This window comes from Lissotriton vulgaris, chromosome 7 (assembly GCF_964263255.1).
Source record: "Lissotriton vulgaris chromosome 7, aLisVul1.2, whole genome shotgun sequence".
NCBI classification, from domain to species: domain Eukaryota; kingdom Metazoa; phylum Chordata; class Amphibia; order Caudata; family Salamandridae; genus Lissotriton; species Lissotriton vulgaris.
In genome coordinates, this window is record NC_141695.1 from 1,660,405,617 (window position 1) to 1,660,423,525 (window position 17,909).

Sequence of the window (17,909 nt, forward strand, 5' to 3'; positions counted from 1 at the left end):
CCTGTACCCCAAAACGCACACCTAGCCCTGAACCCTACAAATACCCCTTTACCCCAAAACCCAAACCTACCCCAGAACCCTAAAAATACCCCTATACCCCAAAACCCAAACCTAGCAGTGAACCCTAAAAATACCCCTGTACCCCAAAACCCATACCTATCCCTAAACCCCAAAACTACCCCTGTACCCCAAAACACAAACCTAGCCCTGAACCATACAAATAACCCTGTACCCCAAAACCCAAACCTACCCCTGAACCCTAAAATACCCATGTACCCCAAAACCCAAACCTAGTCCTGAACCCTAAAAATACCCTGTACCTCAAAACCCAAACCTAGCCCTGAACCCTTAAAATACCCCTGTACCCCAAAACCCAAACCTACCCCAGAACCCTAAAAATACCCCTATACCCCAAAACCCAAACCTAGCAGTGAACCCTAAAAATACCCCTGTACCCCAAAACCCATACCTATCCCTAAACCCCAAAACTACCCCTGTACCCCAAAACCCAAACCTAGCCCTGAACCCTATAAATGCCCCTGTACCTCAAAACCCAAACCTACCCCATAACCCTAAAAATACCCCTGTACCCCAAAACCCAAACCTAGCCCTGAACCCTAAAAATACCCCTGTACCCCAAACCTACCCCTGAACCCTAAAATACCCCTGTACCCCAAAACTCAAACCTAGCCCTGAACCCTTAAAATACCCCTGTACCCCAAAACCCAAACCTACCCTTGTTCCCCAAAACCCTAACCTAGCTCTGAACCATAAAAATACCCCTGTACCCAAAAACCCAAACCTACCCCTGAACCCTAAAATACCCATGTACCCCAAAACCCAAACCTAGCCCTGAACCCTAAAAATACCCCTGTACCCCAAAACCAAAACCTAGCCCTGAACCCTTAAAATACCCCTGTACCCCAAAACCCAAACCTAGCCCTGAACCCTAAAAATACCCCTGTACCCCAAAACCCATACCGATCCCTAAACCCTAAAACTACCCCTGTACCCCATAACCCAAAAGCACAAGTTACTACTTGTGTAACGATATATCTGTAAGAGACATTAGTTAGTGATAGATTCCTTACCTTAGAATATCCCCAGGCGTCAGACTGGATCCGGAAATTTTTGCGTAGCAATACCCCTGCGCGCTGGTAGGCGTCGTCTGCGGCTCCGCGTCCGTCGTCGTGAGCGCCGGGATGACGTCATCGGAGTATATAGACGGCGCCCATGCGCGCTGACGTCAGTTCTGATAACACAGCTTTTCCGCGCCAGATACGCAGAGCCATGATAGAACTAACACTGGTGCCATGAAACTAGGGCCCTGAAAGGGGATGACCTTAACCCTAAATATCGGTTCGCAGAACGGGGAGGATGGGAGGGCGGTAAGGAATCTATCACTAACTAATGTCTCTTACAGATATATCGTTACACAAGTAGTAACTTGTGCATCTGAAAGAGACACGTTAGTGATAGATTCCTTACCTTAGAATAGATACCCCAGCAATACCAACCCCGGTGGTGGGTCTGCGAACCAATATCACACCAGAAAGTCCTGGAGGACGGAACGGCCAAAGAAGCCATCCCTCCGGACTTGACTGTCCAGGCAGTAGTGTCTCGCGAACGTGTGCAGCGAGGCCCACGTGGCTGCCTGACAGATGTCCTGCAGGGGGACACCGCGGCCCAGGGCAGTTGTCGTTGCCGTGGCCCGAGTGGAGTGAGCCCGCAATCCAGCCGGGGGCTCCTTCCTCGCCATGGAGTAGCATGCTTGGATGCACAAGATGATCCACCTGGAGATGGTCCTCTTGTGTACAGCCTTTCCCTTCTTCGCGCCCACGTAACCAACGAAGAGTTGGTCATCCACCCGGAATTGGCGAGTGCGGTCTAGGTAGTAGGAGAGCGCACGTTTTGGATCCAGACGGTGGAGCCTCTCCTCCTCTTTCGAGGGATGCGGAGGCGGAAAGAAGGTGGGCAAGGTGATGGACTGCCCGATGTGGAAGGCCGTGACAACCTTGGGCAGAAAGGAAGGCCGTGTACGCAACACCACCTTATCAGGATGAACAGACAGGAAAGGTGGAGAAGAAGAAAGAGCCTGGAGCTCACTCACCCTCCTGGCAGAGGTGATGGCAACCAGGAAGGCCGTCTTCAGAGTAAGGAGACGAAGAGGACAGTTATGAAGTGGCTCAAAGGGAGCACACATCAGATAGGTGAGAACAAGATTCAAGTCCCACTGGGGCATCACGAAGGGAACAGGAGGGAACATGTGCGTGATGCCCTTCAGAAATCTACTCACTATAGGGGACTTGAACAAGGAAGGCTGATCTGGTAGCCTCAAGAAGGCTGAAAGAGCAGAAAGGTACCCTTTAAGAGTGCCCAGAGCAGAGCCCTGCTGGGCAAGGGAAAGAAGAAAGAGCAGCACTTCCGAAAGGGGTGCAGAGAGGGGATCCACAGCCTTTGCTGCGCACCATGCCACAAATCTATTCCACCGGCAGGCGTATACCGACTTCGTGGAGGGACGCCTGGCTGCCAGAATGATGTCACAGACTTCGGGAGGCAAGTCAAATGGCCTCAACTGCCGCCGCTCAATCTCCAAGCTTGTAGGTGGAGACTGGACAGGTTCGGGTGCAGGACCGTCCCCTGCTGCTGCGACAGAAGGTCCTCCCGAAGAGGCAGACGAATCGGGGGATCGACTGACATGCTGAGTAGCTCGGGATACCAGTATCTTCGTGCCCAGTCCGGAGCCACAAGGACGACCTGGGCCCGGTCGCGCCTGATCTTCTTCAGCACTCTGGGCAGAAGTGGTATAGGCGGAAAGGCGTACAACAGGCCGCAGCTCCACTCGCGACGAAAAGCGTCTCCGAGCGAGTGCCGCCTTGGAAACTCCAACGCGCAGAACTGCTGACATTGCGCGTTCTCTTCTGTGGCGAATAGATCTAACCAAGGCTCTCCCCACTGTCGAAAGAGACCTTGCGCCACGTCCGAGTTCAGACGCCATTCGTGATCCATCATGCACCGGCGGCTGAGTTCGTCCGCCCTGGCATTCAGAGAGCCTGCCAGGTGTTGAACCACCAGGGTCACGCCCTGATGTTCCAGCCACTGCCAGAGGCGCAGAGCCTCCTGGCAAAGGGTCCACGACCCCACACCGCCCTGTTTGTTGCAGTACCACATGGCGGTGGTGTTGTCGGTGAACACTTGCACCACGCTCCCCCTGACAGAGGGGAGGAATGCCTTCAGTGCAAGACGAATCGCCCGCAGCTCCAGAAGGTTGATGTGGAGCCGGGACTCCGCCGGAGACCAGAGGCCTCTGATCTCCGCCTCTCCCATGTGGCCTCCCCAGCCCTGGAGGGACGCGTCCGTCACAACTACGTGCTCCGGCTGGGGTAGAGAGAGGGGTCTGCCACTGACCCAGTCGCGGTCCGTGAGCCACCACTGCAGTTGCTTCGCAGTGCCCTCCTGAAACTTCAGGTCCCACTGCAGAGCCCGCATCCGCCACCTGGCGTGACGCACCAGAAGGATGCAGGAGGCCATCAGTCCCAGAAGCCGCAGCGTCAACCTGACCGAGACCCGGGATAACGGCCTGAAGACAGGAATCAGAGCCTGAATATCCCGAACCCGCTGCTCGGGTGGGTAAACCCGAAACTGCGCCGAGTCGAGAACCGCTCCGATGAAAAGGAGCTTCTGAGAGGGACACAGGTGTGACTTCGGCACATTGATGGAAAACCCCAGCAAGTGCAGGAGGTCGGCCGTAGTCTGGAGGTGGGTGACGACTGTCTGGGGCGAGCCCGCCTTCAACAACCAGTCGTCGAGGTTGGGGAAGACTGACACCCCTTGCCTGCGCAGATGGGCTGCGACCACCGCCATCACTTTCGTGAACACCCGTGGGGCGCTGGTAAGGCCGAAGGGGAGCACGGTAAACTGAAAGTGCTCCAGGCCTACCGTGAACCGCAGGTAACGCCGGTGGGCCGGCAGGACGGGGATGTGGAAATAGGCGTCCTGCAAGTCCAACGCTACCATCCAGTCTCCTGGGTCCAGGGCAGCCAGGACCTGAGCCAAAGTGAGCATCTTGAACTTCTCCGTCCGGAGGAAGCCGTTGACGTTCCGCAGATCCAAGATAGGGCGTAGGCCCCCTTTGCCCTTCTTGGGTACCAGAAAGTAGTGGGAATAACAGCCACGTCCTACTTCTGGCCCAGGAACGCGCTCGATGGCCCTCTTGGCCAAGAGGGCCGAAACCTCCTCTTGCAGAAGTTGCAAGTGATCCCCCGACACACGGTGGTATTGAGGTGGCATGGATGGAGGGGAAGACTCGAAGGGGAGGGAGAAACCCCTTCGGACAATTTGCAGCACCCACCTGTCCGAAGTGACTGTATGCCAGTGGGAGAGGTGATGGCGAACCCTGCCTCCCACAGGCGTCACATGGGCCTGAAAACTCGGACTAGGAAGGTTTTGAGGCGGGGGCTGCTGAGGGAGGTGTGGACTGGCCTCGCCGCTGGCCCCGACCACCGCCACGGCGGTTCCCACGGCCGCCACCGCGTTGCTGAACATTCTGCGGCGCGTGGCTGACGGTCCGTGGTGGGGCGCCCCTTCCGTGGCCACGAAAGGAACGAAAGGCACCCGATTGCTGGCGTGGGGCCGTAAGGCCCAAGGACTTGGCCGTGGCCCTGGAGTCCTTAAAACGTTCCAGCGCATGGTCTGCCTTGTCGCCGAAGAGGCGACGGCCATCAAACGGCATGTCCAGGAGGGTGGCCTGGACATCGGCCGAGAAATTGGCGGACCTCAACCAGGCGTGGCGTCGAACCGCCACCGTCGTTGCCATCGCCCTGCCCAGTGAGTCCGTAGTATCCAGCCCACACCGGATAGAAAAGCGTGCCGCATCTCGGCCGTCCGCAAGGGTTTGGCTGAGTTTAGCCCTGACCTCCTCAGGGCATTGTGGCAGCACCTCCGCAACCGTGTCCCACAGAGTGTGGGTGTAGCGGCCCAAGAGACAGTTGGTGTTCACTGACCGGAGCCCTAGGCTCACAGACGAGAAGACCTTCTTCCCGAACTGCTCATATCTCTTGGATTCCCTGTCGGGCGGGGCCGACGGGAATGCGGTCTGGGAGTTGGAGGCCTGGATGACCAGGCTCTCGGGGGTGGGGTGGGTGGACAAAAAGCAAGGGTCGCCCGGTGCCGGGCGGTAGCGTCTGGCCACGTTCCTATCCACAGGGGGACCTGTGGCGGGCTTGGACCAAATGCCCAGCAGAACGTCACACAAGGCCTCATTGAACGGCAGAAGGGTCTCCGCGGAGCCGGACTGCTGTTTGAGGACCTCAGTGAGGAGATTAGTCCTCACGGCCGCGACGGGGAGCTCAAGGTTTAGGGCCTTAGCTGCCTTCGTCAACACTACACTGTAAGCAGAACCCGCCTCCGAAGCCACAGTCGGGGGCGACGTAAATCCAGTGTCTGGCGAGGTGTCAATACCACTGGCCTCCCCAAGCTCATATGTCCAGTCCTGATGAGACTGGCAATCACGTGCCAGAGGGTCCTCGGACCCCTCCCATTGCTCCTCGTCACCCGGCTCCCGGAGACCAGGATTAACAGCCAGGGCCTCCTCGTGGAGATAGAACTCTCCGAAGGCCGACGGAATCGGCGCCCAGCGGCGCCCCTCCGACACCTGAGTAGGACCGTAGGAAGCATTGGGGTCGGCAACCACTTCGGCTGCCGGGGACGACACCTGAAGGGACGTCGCCGGCGAGGTCGTAGGGTCGACCGGCGAGGTCCCGGATCCGGAGCCGGATCCAGCGAGGTCGCGCGGCGCCGGGACCGAAGTCGCCAGCGGCGCCGGGGCCGAAGCACCCGACGTCGTCGGGGCCGAAGCGCCCGACCCGGAAGGACCTCCAGACGGAGCCGATCGGCCCGAAGGCGCCACGGGAACCGACTGAGGAGGGAGGGCCCTCATGGTCATGAGGTACCTCTCGACCTCCTCCTGCGACGCGCCGTGCCCAGGGACCCGAAGGTGTGGGGCAGGCGGCGACGCTTGCGACTCCCGCGGAGCCGCGTGGGCGGTGTCGCCCGAATCCCCGGTCGCATCGTGCGAGCGACGGGGCGGGTCGGAGGACCGATGGTGTCGCTCCGACCTCTCATGCCTCTTACCTGAGGACTTGGAACCAGACGATCGGTGTCCACTCCCGGAACGTCGATGACTCCGACCTCGCGACCTGTCCCTCGACCTCCCGTGGGACCGGGACCGGGACCTGGAGCGGCACGGGCCGACTGCCTCAGCTCGAGACGCTTGCGGGACCGCTCCCGCCTAGCCTTCGACGTCAGGGCCCGGCAGTCGGAGCAGGTTCGATCGTCGTGGTCGAGGCCTAAGCACTTCAGGCACCGGCGATGGGGGTCCGTGACCGACATGAGTCGGCCGCACTTCGAGCAAGGCTTGAACCCGGGCATCCCTGGCACCGATAGTCGAGAATCGACTAACTAGAGGATCAAAAAGATCAAAAAAGTTTTCAGTCAAAAAGTGACTGGGGGTAGAGCTTCTTCCGGATCTGCGCTAGCTGGCGCGGAAAAAAGAAGAACTGACGTCAGCGCGCATGGGCGCCGTCTATATACTCCGATGACGTCATCCCGGGGCTCACGACGCCGACGACGGACGCGGAGCCGCAGACGACGCCTACCAGCGCGCAGGGGTATTGCTACGCAAAAATTTCCGGATCCAGTCTGACGCCTGGGGATATTCTAAGGTAAGGAATCTATCACTAACGTGTCTCTTTCAGATCTACATATGAACCCTTAAAATACCCAAACACCCCAAAACATATACCTCAGTACCCCAAAACATATACCCCTATACCCATACTTACCTTATCCAAACACAAAAAAAACATGCTTTTACCATTCATGCATTTACAACGAATTTCGTTGTAAATGTATGCGTGGTAAAAGCATATAAAATGTAATGCCATGCGTTATAATGGCATTGCGGAGTCATGGTACTTTAGTAATGAAAGTATGCGGAGTGATGGTATGCGGAAAGAAAGTTGCGGAATAATGGGCGTTTACCCTCCCCCAGTAAGTACATTGGTGGCACGGCAGCCCACATCTCCAGCAACATACTCATATTTTTTCACCACCGATTTGAAAAATGCACAGGTCTCTCTCATTGATGGCCAGCACCGACATACACTTTTAGACACACCTCCCGCCACAAGTTCTAGAATTGCGAACTTTAGAGCTGGGGAGCTACGTTCGAATCTCGGCATCAGCTCAACATCCTGTGATTCCAGGCAAATCGCTTTGTCTCCCCGTGCCTACCACAAATGAATGTGTTCTTCTGTAATGTAAATTGTGTTCATGCCATGTTGTCGAGTTCGCGCTATATAATATTGCAAGGAAAAATAAAGTAGGGAAACTCGAGTTCACACACTACTCTTCAGTGCATCGGCAGTGCACTGTAAATTGGAGCGTTTCACAGGCCTGTCACAGAGGAGAAATGCTATCAAAACTAAATCCTACAATACAATATACTACTGGCCGGCAGGAATTCATACCCGGACAACGTCGGGACGGGCTGCTAGCATGAAATATAACAGTACTTGGCTCACCCACACAAGAGAGGTACCATTTTTATTAAGATACCTGAGGGAACGCGGGGTGGTAGTAAATTTCTGTCAGCCCGGTGAGCATAAAACGTCCCCACACCGAAACGTGAGAATTAAAAAAAAAAAAATCAGCTAAAATTGAGGTTTTTGTGGTATTCTGGGTAGGAAAACATTGAGGAATCCAAGCAAGTCACACCTCCCTGCACTCCTCCGGTGTCTAGTTTTCAGAAATGTCTGGGATTGGTAAGTTTCCCTAGATGGCTGCCAAACCCAAGTTCAAAAACGCATGTGACTCCCTCACAAAACAAGGACTTTTTGTAATCAATAATTTGGAAGTCTCCACAGTACATTTTGGGCAATTTCATGTCATGGGCACTAGGCCTACCCACACAAGTGAGCTACCATGTTTATCGTGAAACTTGGGGGAAATCTGCATTGGTGGAAGTTTGTTTCTCCCCTTGAATTTCAGAACTTTCCATCGCAGAAATGTGAGAAAAATGTGTTTTTTCCTAAAGTTTGAGGTTTGCAAGGGATTCTGGGTAACAAAACCTGGTAGGAGCCACACAAGTGACCTTATACTGGATTCTCCAGGGTGTCTAGTTTTAAAAAAATGTACAGGTTTGCTAGGTTTCCCTCGGTGCCGGATGAGCTAGAGCCCAAAATCCAAATCTAGGCACATTGTAGAAAAGGGGTCCGTTTTCACTGGAAAAATTTGATGTGTCCACGTTTCATTTTGGCTGTTTTCTGCCGCACGTACCAGGCCTACCCACACAAGTGAGAAACACTTGTTATCTGGAGACTTTGGTGAATGCTGTGTGGGAAGAAGTTTGTTCCTCCTCGCAGATTCCAGAACTTTCCATCACAGAAATGTGAAATGTGAGGGAAATGTGTTTTCTTTTTACAATGGTTGAGGTTTGTAAGGTGTTCTGGGTAACACAACCGGGTGAAAGCCACACAAGTCACCACATCCTGGATTCCCCTGAGTGTCTGGTTTTCAATAATGTATAGGTTTGCTGTTTCCTTAGCCAGAGCTAGAGTCCGAATTCCACAGCTAGGCACATTGCGAAAGTGATTCGGAGGCTAAAGCCCCAATATGCCCCCAAGGGGGGCAGAAAGACTGTGGCAATTTTTTTGGGGTGGGGCTTTGGAATGCCCATTCTCGGCAGCCCCCACCCCTGAACTTTGAAAAGAACATATATCCTGGTACCTAGTAAGCTTTGAGATAAGGGGCTATTGCCCCATCTGCCTCCGGGGTGGGGGGGGCAGAAAGACAGTAGCAAATTCTTTTGGAGTGTGGGCATTTGCATGCTGGTTCTAGGCAGCCCTCACCCCTATGTACAAAGAAAAGAAAAATCCCTGGTGCCTAGTAGGCTTTCTGCCAACTTGGGGGGCTGATAATGGCTATTGCCCCCATCTGCCTCCTGAGAGGGAGGGGCAGAAAGACTTTTGCCATTTTTGAGGGGAAAGGGTGGGGGCATTGGCATGCCCATTCTAGGCAGCCCCCACCCCGGGCCTATAAAATATAATCTCTGGTGTCTAGAGTGCTTTCTGCCCCCCGGGAGGGCAGATTGGGGGCGACTGCCCCATATGCCCCCAGGGGGGAAGAAAAATGGTTATGTCAGAAGTTATTGGGGGAAGCAATAGCCCTTGACCAAGGGCCCCTCCCCCCTCCCTGCTGGCTAGTGGGTTGATCCCTGCTTAGGGATTGCCCTCCTGGGGCGATCCTCAAACAGGGATCCGCACCATTGGAAAGGGGAGATTCTCCACTTTCCACAAAACCTCTCCCATGTGTTTCGGTGCTCGGGGGGAGCCGAGATCGCCCCACAAGCACCGAAACAGTGAAAGTGAAACTTAGTTTCAGTTTCGTTTTCAATGTAATGACGACAGCGCACCATGCGCAAAATCGTCATTACATTGAAATAAAAAAAGGCTTGAGAGATTGGGGAAGCTCTTTCCCACCTCCCAAGGCAAAAAAGAAAAAAATGAAATCCCTCTGCTATTTACAGCAGAGGGATTTTGTGCAAGTGTGCTCATGATGGAATGGTTCTGTCATGAGCAAGGGAGCACTGGTGCTCATGACAGAACAATTTCATCATGAGCACCGAAAAGGTTAACCCTTTTCTAAGTACAATATGAAGAATTTCACTACATTTGCCTGTTTTCTAGGATGCATATTATGTTCTTTCTTAAGTGCTTCTGCAGGCCTTCCTAAAGAAAGGTGAATGTTTACACTTAAGAAGATATTCTTTGAAGAAGTGCTCCAGGATTCCCGCACGTGGGAAGGGAGGACTTTTTTAAATGCTTATGACTATTAATGGAGATCCCTCAAAAGAGAAACAATGTTCTGGTTTGCGTGAGTGTTGCAATCTGCTCCCACTAGTAAAGGAAACGGGAAAAAAGGCTTGGTAGCTCCTGCAGCCAACGCCTAATATGATTTTATTGAGTGAAACTACCTGACGTTAAAAACAGGTCCTGTGTTCAAACACCTGCGACACTTGGTGTAAAAATACTTGCCCACTCCAAAATAGGCAAGCTATATTTCATACCGTGTTCCGTCTCCAATCATTTTATTCTTATATGGGAAGAGAAGTTTACAAAACAGTGTTTTCCGCTCGAAACCCAGTACAGGGGTCCAGGTGACTCTTTTTCCTTGCCAGCCTCTGCGGTAGTCTGCAATGAGAATACAGGTATTGGAACTTTTGGCAAAACAGGCGGTAATACCAGTTCCAAAAACACAACTATGTCAGGGAGTAATTCCCATTATATTTCTGGTACAAAAACACCCTGGCTGCTTTCATCTCGTAATTGATCTAAAAGTTCTCAACTGTTTTATACCCACGATACATATCAGGATGGATCTTCTTCAGCAGGTTCTAACAATGGAGTCTGCAGGGCAGTGTCTGGCATCCTAGGAGGAACAAAATACATAAGTCATTTTAATTATGATCAGAAGATCAAAGGTTACGTCAGTTTGCACTGTAGAACAGCTAGTATCAGTTTGCAGCTCTTCCCTTTGGTCTCAAGTCTGTTCACAAAGGTGATGTCTTCTTTGGTGGCACTCGTTCACAATGAAGAAGGTCTATGTAGGAAAGTACGATCTGCTTTTTAAGGTTAGCCCCACTTTTTGCCTGATGTTATGCTGTTTCTGACTAGTCTGATTGGGGTCCTGTGATTGGGATCCTGCCAATCAGGACCCCAGTCTCTGTGCTTTCTCCCCTAAATTGATAATAGTGAGTACTTAGGTTCATCCCAGATTGGCTCCTAGTAAACCCTTAAATGTCCCCAGTATATGGTACTGAGGTACCCAGGGCATAGGTACACCAGGGGTCTCCCATGGGCTGAAGCATGTATTCCACCCATGAAACACTACTCATATTGCGACTCCAGGCCTGCCATTGCAGCCTGTGTAAGCTGGTGCGAGCACCACTTACAACAGATATAGGTTTCACTATATCTGAGATCACTGCACTTAAAACCTATAAGTCACCCCTAAGGCAGGCCTTGCAATGCTGAAGGCAGGGTGCTCAGTTCTACGTGTGAAGGTTCCCCTGCATAAGCAGTGCACCCCTACAACCTACGGAGTCCATTCTCCCGGGTTGTAAGTGCATCAGCCATATAAAATATAGAGGGCCCATGTGTCATTACGGGACAATAACTGTGTGGGAGGTATGATTCCATGTACTGTAAAGCTCCTCCGGGAGGTCCTCAGTTCTCCCGGTACCAGTCTTCCAGATCCGGACAGCAAGCTAGGGCTGCTGCTGACCAGAGACATGTTTCTGCCATTCTGCTGCTGAGCCAAGCTTGAGCAGCAAATGCAGAACAAAAGATATCGTGTCACCGGGAGGTGTGACCACCTCCCAAACAGGGTTTAGTGTATTGGGGCAGGGTGGGGGCGCTTGCCAGCGTCACTGAGACAATTGCAGGGCGCATTTGGTGCCCTCCTTCCATAATCGAGTTCAAACCAGTTCAGAAAGCAGTTGGCTGCGGCTCTGGTGCGAAACTGGACAAAGGACAAGGGAGTATCCTCTCGTCTGTCCAGCCCCTCCTCTGGGAGGGACCCCTGAATCGTCCCAACCCTTTCCTTAGGGTACTTAAGGGCTTACCTATGGGTGGCACTCTAGATTCGTCATGGGACAAGATTCAGATCAAGATACCACTTCATCTTTGACTGTCTGGGCACTCTGGACTTTGCTATGGGCACCGAGGCTGCAATTGGGAAGACTCCTGCTGCTCCTGGTTTCGTCACCCGGCTCGTCTACTGCAGCGTCCGTACCTGTGCCCCATACAGGAACCTTACAAGGCCAGTGGACATCCAAAGCACCTGAAGGAGTAACCCTTGAAGTGAAGGAGTCACTTTCCTGCATCTGCAGGCACCACAAGCAAGCTAAAAAGTCTGCTGCTCGTGGGCTCCCGCTGGCTCCAAAACGCTCAGCAAAGTAGGTGGTATAACAATGTCAATATCAATAAATGTGATATCAATGACCACCATGTTATATGTACAAGTAATAACAAACTTGCATCCTTGCTGTCGTATCCACCTAAGATGACCTGCCCAACAACCCTGAGTCAGAGATACATGGTCTGACAGGCCCTGTGACCCAAGCCCAATCCTAGTGATTGATAGGTCACAGGAGGGGTTACACTTAGCCCGAAGACAAACGCTCAAACAGGGAAAACCCACAACGATGCCACAGATAGTCAGCTAAACTGCAAAAGGTCAGAGAAGATTGGCCCCAATAAAAAATGTTTGGCCAGAGAGGTGCGAGAGGTGCGCATTCCCAAAATACAATGAAGTCAGATGCCACGTGTATATAGGAACACTCAGCCAATCAGAACACAGCATGCACGCTAAGCGCAGTGATAACGTGCTCCCCATGCAGGGCATCTGGGCACACGTTATGTCTCCACAAAGTCGAGAGTCATCTGTGCCCCGTTATCATATGGTTAAATCTATGGTTCATGACTAGGCACAGATGTACGTGCTCTACAAGAATGTGTAATCAGTTTATTGAACTTCAAGAACTTGAATATAATGCAAGTCAAAACTCTCTACATCGAGACAGTCTTCAGACACGACTCACTTCATTTAATTAATCCAACTTGTTCCTATTTTGCCAAACTCCTCTTGTTGTTTTTCATTTCTTTCCAGGTATATACATATCCAAGCAACACACTTTTAACCCTGTCATTTTTGGAAGGAACATGTCCCTTACACACTGGTTCTACAATTTGGTAAAAAAAATGCTCTTGTTAACATGACAGAATTTGAGTATGTGGATCGCACCAGAAAGTGCAGAACGAAAGTAAGTGAAACCAGTACGCAGGAGTGGTGGCTCTGTAGGTGGCCCAACATCATGTCCAGAGCAGGATGGAACTGATGCAGAGCCACTCTATGCCACCTACTGATGCGTGAAGGAGATTCTTTAAAAACATTCTGGATCCAGTCTGGCACTAGGGGATATTAACAAGGAAAGGCATCTACAGTCAACAGTATTCTTCAGAATTAAAGGACTGAATGAATGGGTTTTATACAGATTATCGGAATGGCTTTAGAAATAACTATAGCATCGAAGGGCATGTATTAAACAGTATATAAAGATCAAAGTCCTTTTCCTCCAGAATATGTTTTCTAAATGTAAATAAACATACCTTAGTTTCTAGCAAAAAAGAGTTCTCAGCACCGAACCTAGAAATAAAAACGCTTCATGAATATGCTTTTTCAAATAATGTACCACTAAAATATAAAATTCAACAACAACTTAAAATATTCTGGCAGTACAGATATGATACAATTGTTTCCCACTTTAATACATAGAATGAGGGTATTTATCTATATATGGTTACAGCACATTCCTTAGAAAAAACTGACTCCAGGGGTTGAGCTGACTTCAACTCTGAATAGCCATTGTTTAATGTGGCCCTGAAAAGGAATAGCAATGTAGATGTCCCCTACAGGTGTGCTTTACGCCAGCACAGTATATTTTAGGCCTGGGCGGTCAAATTCGCTCCGTTTGCTGAATTCTTTGCACTCTGCACACCGCAGAGCTCACGGAGTGCAGAAAACTCTGCTTCGCGATGTGCAGCAGTGTTTTTTTCCCTGCTTGCTATCGAGAACGGTAAGTCCGCGATCCCCGAGCGGCAGGAATACCAGCACAAACTGCAGTTCACACTGCACTCCCGCCACTCGCGGAACTTCGCAGAGTTTTTTTGTAACACCGCGTAGCAAAATTCTGCGAACATACGCCCAGGCCTGGTATTTTTACTGTGCGTAAAACACATGCAAATAACAACCTGAGCTATATTTCCTATCTTGCACTGCACTGTCCTCTGCATTAGAAATGTATCCCTTCTAACAACTGTATTATATTTCAATTCCAAATTAATTAGTGCATTTTTTTGGGTGATGAACTGAAACACTAATGACAGTGGAAAGCAGTACTTCAAAAAAGGACCTTCATAGTGCCTCTCCTTACACTTGATGGAGCATGGGCTGCAATTCTGCACAAGTGCTTGTATTACTCTTCCTATATTACTATGCAAACATACCACACATAAGAAACCTGCCTTCTACACTTAACCTACTGTCACAATCTGGGTACCTTAGGGCTTCCGAGGTCAGATATCTAACATCCCTGTGCAAAGACTGAGTTCATGCACCAACATGAATTAGAATTCAGTTGGAATTCGACCATTACACAACCCACTAACCACTGCTATGTGGGTGATGTCTTCTGATCACTATTATTCTCTCTAGATGAGTTCAGGTACACAGCGTAACTCAACCTTAAAATGTTTATTTCTAAAACTGAAGTCTAGTACATTAAATATGAATTTTAACCCCTCAGAATATGAAAGCAATTTCAGCAATAAATGACATTCCTAACAAATACAATAGATACAGTCCTAACATGATTAGTATGTTCCTAGCATCCTAACACCATAGTGCTACTTCTAAGTGCAATGCGAGAATTGATCAGAAACAACAAATATCAAGCCTGTAAATCAAGTTTATTAGGATAGATCGTATAGCATATCTTTCGCAGCGTGAAATAGTTGTTCAGCTAATCTATATCACAGCTCCTGCCTGAGAATGATAAACAATGCCGGAATGAAAGTCATTTCTCTGTGCTGCTCTCGAGGCCACGGAGCAACCCTCGACTGGGGCTCGTTTGCAGCAAACTGCCGTGATTTCTGGCCTGATAGTTCTGCTGCAAAGACGCTCCAAATTATGTCCAAATACAGGTGTTATCATACCTCCTGATCGATTTATATCTCATGCCTACTGGTGTGATTAAACTAAAGCCCAAGAAGACACAATAAGTATGGGGATGAATGTGTTATCTCAATTCATTTTTTAGACTCCAATGTAAGTGTTCATAATAATATGGCAATGACTATAATATAAATAATTAAAATATGTCAGCCTAGATAGAAGGCAGGCATGATGCTAACACTTCTGTGCATGTCTAAACTTCACACTCTATAAAAAGAGACAAAAGAGTTTGAAGGAAAACATACAATGACAATGGAAGTTTAAATGGACCCAGTCACAGTTTTCATGACATCCCAGGACTGTAAATCGAGATATTAGAATTTATAAGATATTTATAACATCATTAAATGCATTTTTAACTGAAATTTACCAGTAACGGTTAACTCAAAAAACTTGTGCCCCAGCCATAATTTAGCGTGTTATCAATGATGTCATTTCAGTTGCCATCATTGATGTTATCAATGATGCCAAAAATATGCCATTAGTTCTGTAACATGTGAGGTCACAAGCAGTGCATGGCGAGGTTGCAAGTTATAGTTTCTTGAGTGAACGATAACTAATAAATTTCAGTCATGTTTTGGTTTAAAATGTTACGCTTAAACTGACCAAATCCCCAAGTCCTGCAATGGTGTCTGCAAAATTTCCCTTCATTTTGTGGCCAGCCAATCAGAGCTGTAGCTCCTGTGATACTCGTAGGAGCCTCTCATTCCCCAAGGGAGAAGACAGTCGACAGGAAAAAAGCCCCCCTCTACCAATTAGATTGCTCTATCAAACAAGTTACTTACCTTCGGTAACAATATATCTGTAAGAAACAGCAGTTTGTATTAGATTCCTTACCTCAGAATATCCCCAGGCGTCAGACTGGATCTGGAAATTTTTGCGTAGCAGTACCCTTGCGCGTCGGTAGACGTCGTCTGCGGCTCCGCGTCCGTCGTCGGCGTCGTGGGCACCGTGTTGACATCGTCGGAGTACTTAGACGCCGCCTCCGCGTGCTGACGTCAGTTCTTAGACACAGCTTTTCTGCGCCAGAAACGCAGAGCCATGTTAAAATCCAACACGGGTGCCATTGAAACTAGGGCCCTGGAAGGGGATGACTTTAAACCTAGATATCGGTTCGCAGAACGGGGAGGATGGGTGGGGCGGTAAAGAATCTAATACTAACTACTGTTTCTTACAGATATATCGTTACCGAAGGTAAGTAACTTGTGCATCTGAAAGAAACAAGTTAGTATTAGATTCCGTACCTTAGAATAGATACCCCAGCAATACCAACCCCGGTGGTGGGTCTGCGAACCAATAATCACACCAGAAAGTCCTGGAGGACGGAACGGCCAAAGAAGCCATCCCTTCGGACTTGGCTGTCCAGGCAGTAGTGTCTTGCAAACGTGTGCAGCGAGGCCCACGTAGCTGCCTGACAAATGTCCTGCAAGGGGACTCCCCGACCCAGGGCAGTAGTAGCCGCAGTGGCCCGAGTGGAATGGGCCCTCAGCCCGACAGGAGGTTCCTTCTTAGCCAAGGAATAACAAGCCTTGATACACAAAACGACACACCGAGAGATGGTCCGTTTGTGTACCGCCCTTCCCTTTTTAGCGCCTACGTAACCAACAAAGAGTTGGTCATCCACCCGGAACTGGCGTGTACGATCCAGATAGAATGAGAGCGCACGTTTTGGGTCCAGACGGTGGAACCGCTCTTCCTCCTTTGAGGGATGCGGAGGCGGAAAGAAGGTGGGCAAGGTGATAGACAGCCCGATGTGGAAGGCCGTGACAACCTTGGGCAGGAAAGAGGGTCTTGTCCGGATGGACAGAAAGGAAAGGAGGTTTGGAAGAAAGAGCCTGGAGCTCACTCACTCTCCTGGCAGAGGTGATGGCAAGTAGGAAGTAGTCTTCAGAGTAAGAAGGCGGAGAGGACAGTTGTGAAGTGGCTCAAAGGGAGCGCACATCAGATAGGTAAGAACCAGGTTCAAGTCCCACTGAGGCATCACAAACGGAACAGGTGGAAACGTGTGTGTGATGCCCTTCAGAAAACGAGTTACAATAGGGGACTTGAACAAAGAAGGTTGATCAGGCAGCCTTAGAAAGGCTGAAAGGGCAGAAAGGTAGCCCTTGATAGTGCCCAGAGCAGAGCCCTGCTGGGCAAGAGAAGAACCTCAGAAAGAGGGACAGAGAGAGGATCCACAGCCTTTGCTGTGCACCATGCCACAAATCTGTTCCACCTGCAGGCATATACCGACTTTGTGGAGGGACGCCTGGCTGCCAGAATGATATTACAGACTTCAGGAGGCAAGTCAAATGGCCTCAACTGTCACCGCTCAATCTCCAAGCATGGAGGTGGAGACTGGACAGGTTCGGGTGTAGGACCGTCCCCTGCTGCTGCGACAGAAGGTCCTCCTGAAAAGGCAGACGAACCGGGGGATCGACTTACATACTGAGTAGCTCGGGATACCAGTACCTTCGTGCCCAGTCCGGAGCCACAAGGATGACTTGGGCCCGGTCGCGCTTGATCTTCTTCAGCACTCTGGGCAGAAGTGATATAGGTGGAAAGGCGTACAACAGACCGCAGCTCCACTCGCGACGAAAAGCATATCAGATGAGTGCCGCCTTGGAAATTCCATCGCGTAGAACTGATGGCATTGCACGTTCTCTTCTGTGGCGAATAGATCTAACCAAGGCTCTCCCCACTGCAGAAAGAGACCTTGCGCCACGTACGAGTTCAGACGCCATTCGTGATCCATCATGCACCGGCGGCTGAGTTTGTCCGCCCTGGCGTTCAGAGAACCTGCCAGGTGTTGAACCACCAGGGTCACGCCCTGATGTTCCAGCCACTGCTAGAGGCGCAGAGCCTCCTGGCAGACCCCATCCCGCCCTGTTTGTTGCAGTACCACATGGCGGTGGTGTTGTCCGTGAACACCTGCACTACACTCCCTCTGACAGAGGGGAGGAATGCCTTCAGTGCTAGACGAATCGCCCGCAGCTCCAGAAGGTTGATATGGAGCCGGGACTCTGCCGGAGACCAGAGGCCTCTGATCTCCGCCTCTCCCATGTGGCCTCCCCAGC

At 50.7% G+C, this 17,909-nt stretch overlaps 1 protein-coding gene across 1 annotated transcript in view; it reads right to left on the reverse strand.

Moving 5' to 3' along the window:
- Positions 1-17,909, reverse strand: part of SYCP2 (synaptonemal complex protein 2) — a 3,993,018-nt gene that overhangs the window by 2,066,802 nt on the left and 1,908,307 nt on the right. The window contains exon 26 of the mRNA XM_086932653.1: positions 13,230-13,266. Coding sequence (XP_086788779.1) covers positions 13,230-13,266 — 37 coding nt within the window. The remainder of the gene's footprint in view (positions 1-13,229; positions 13,267-17,909) is intronic.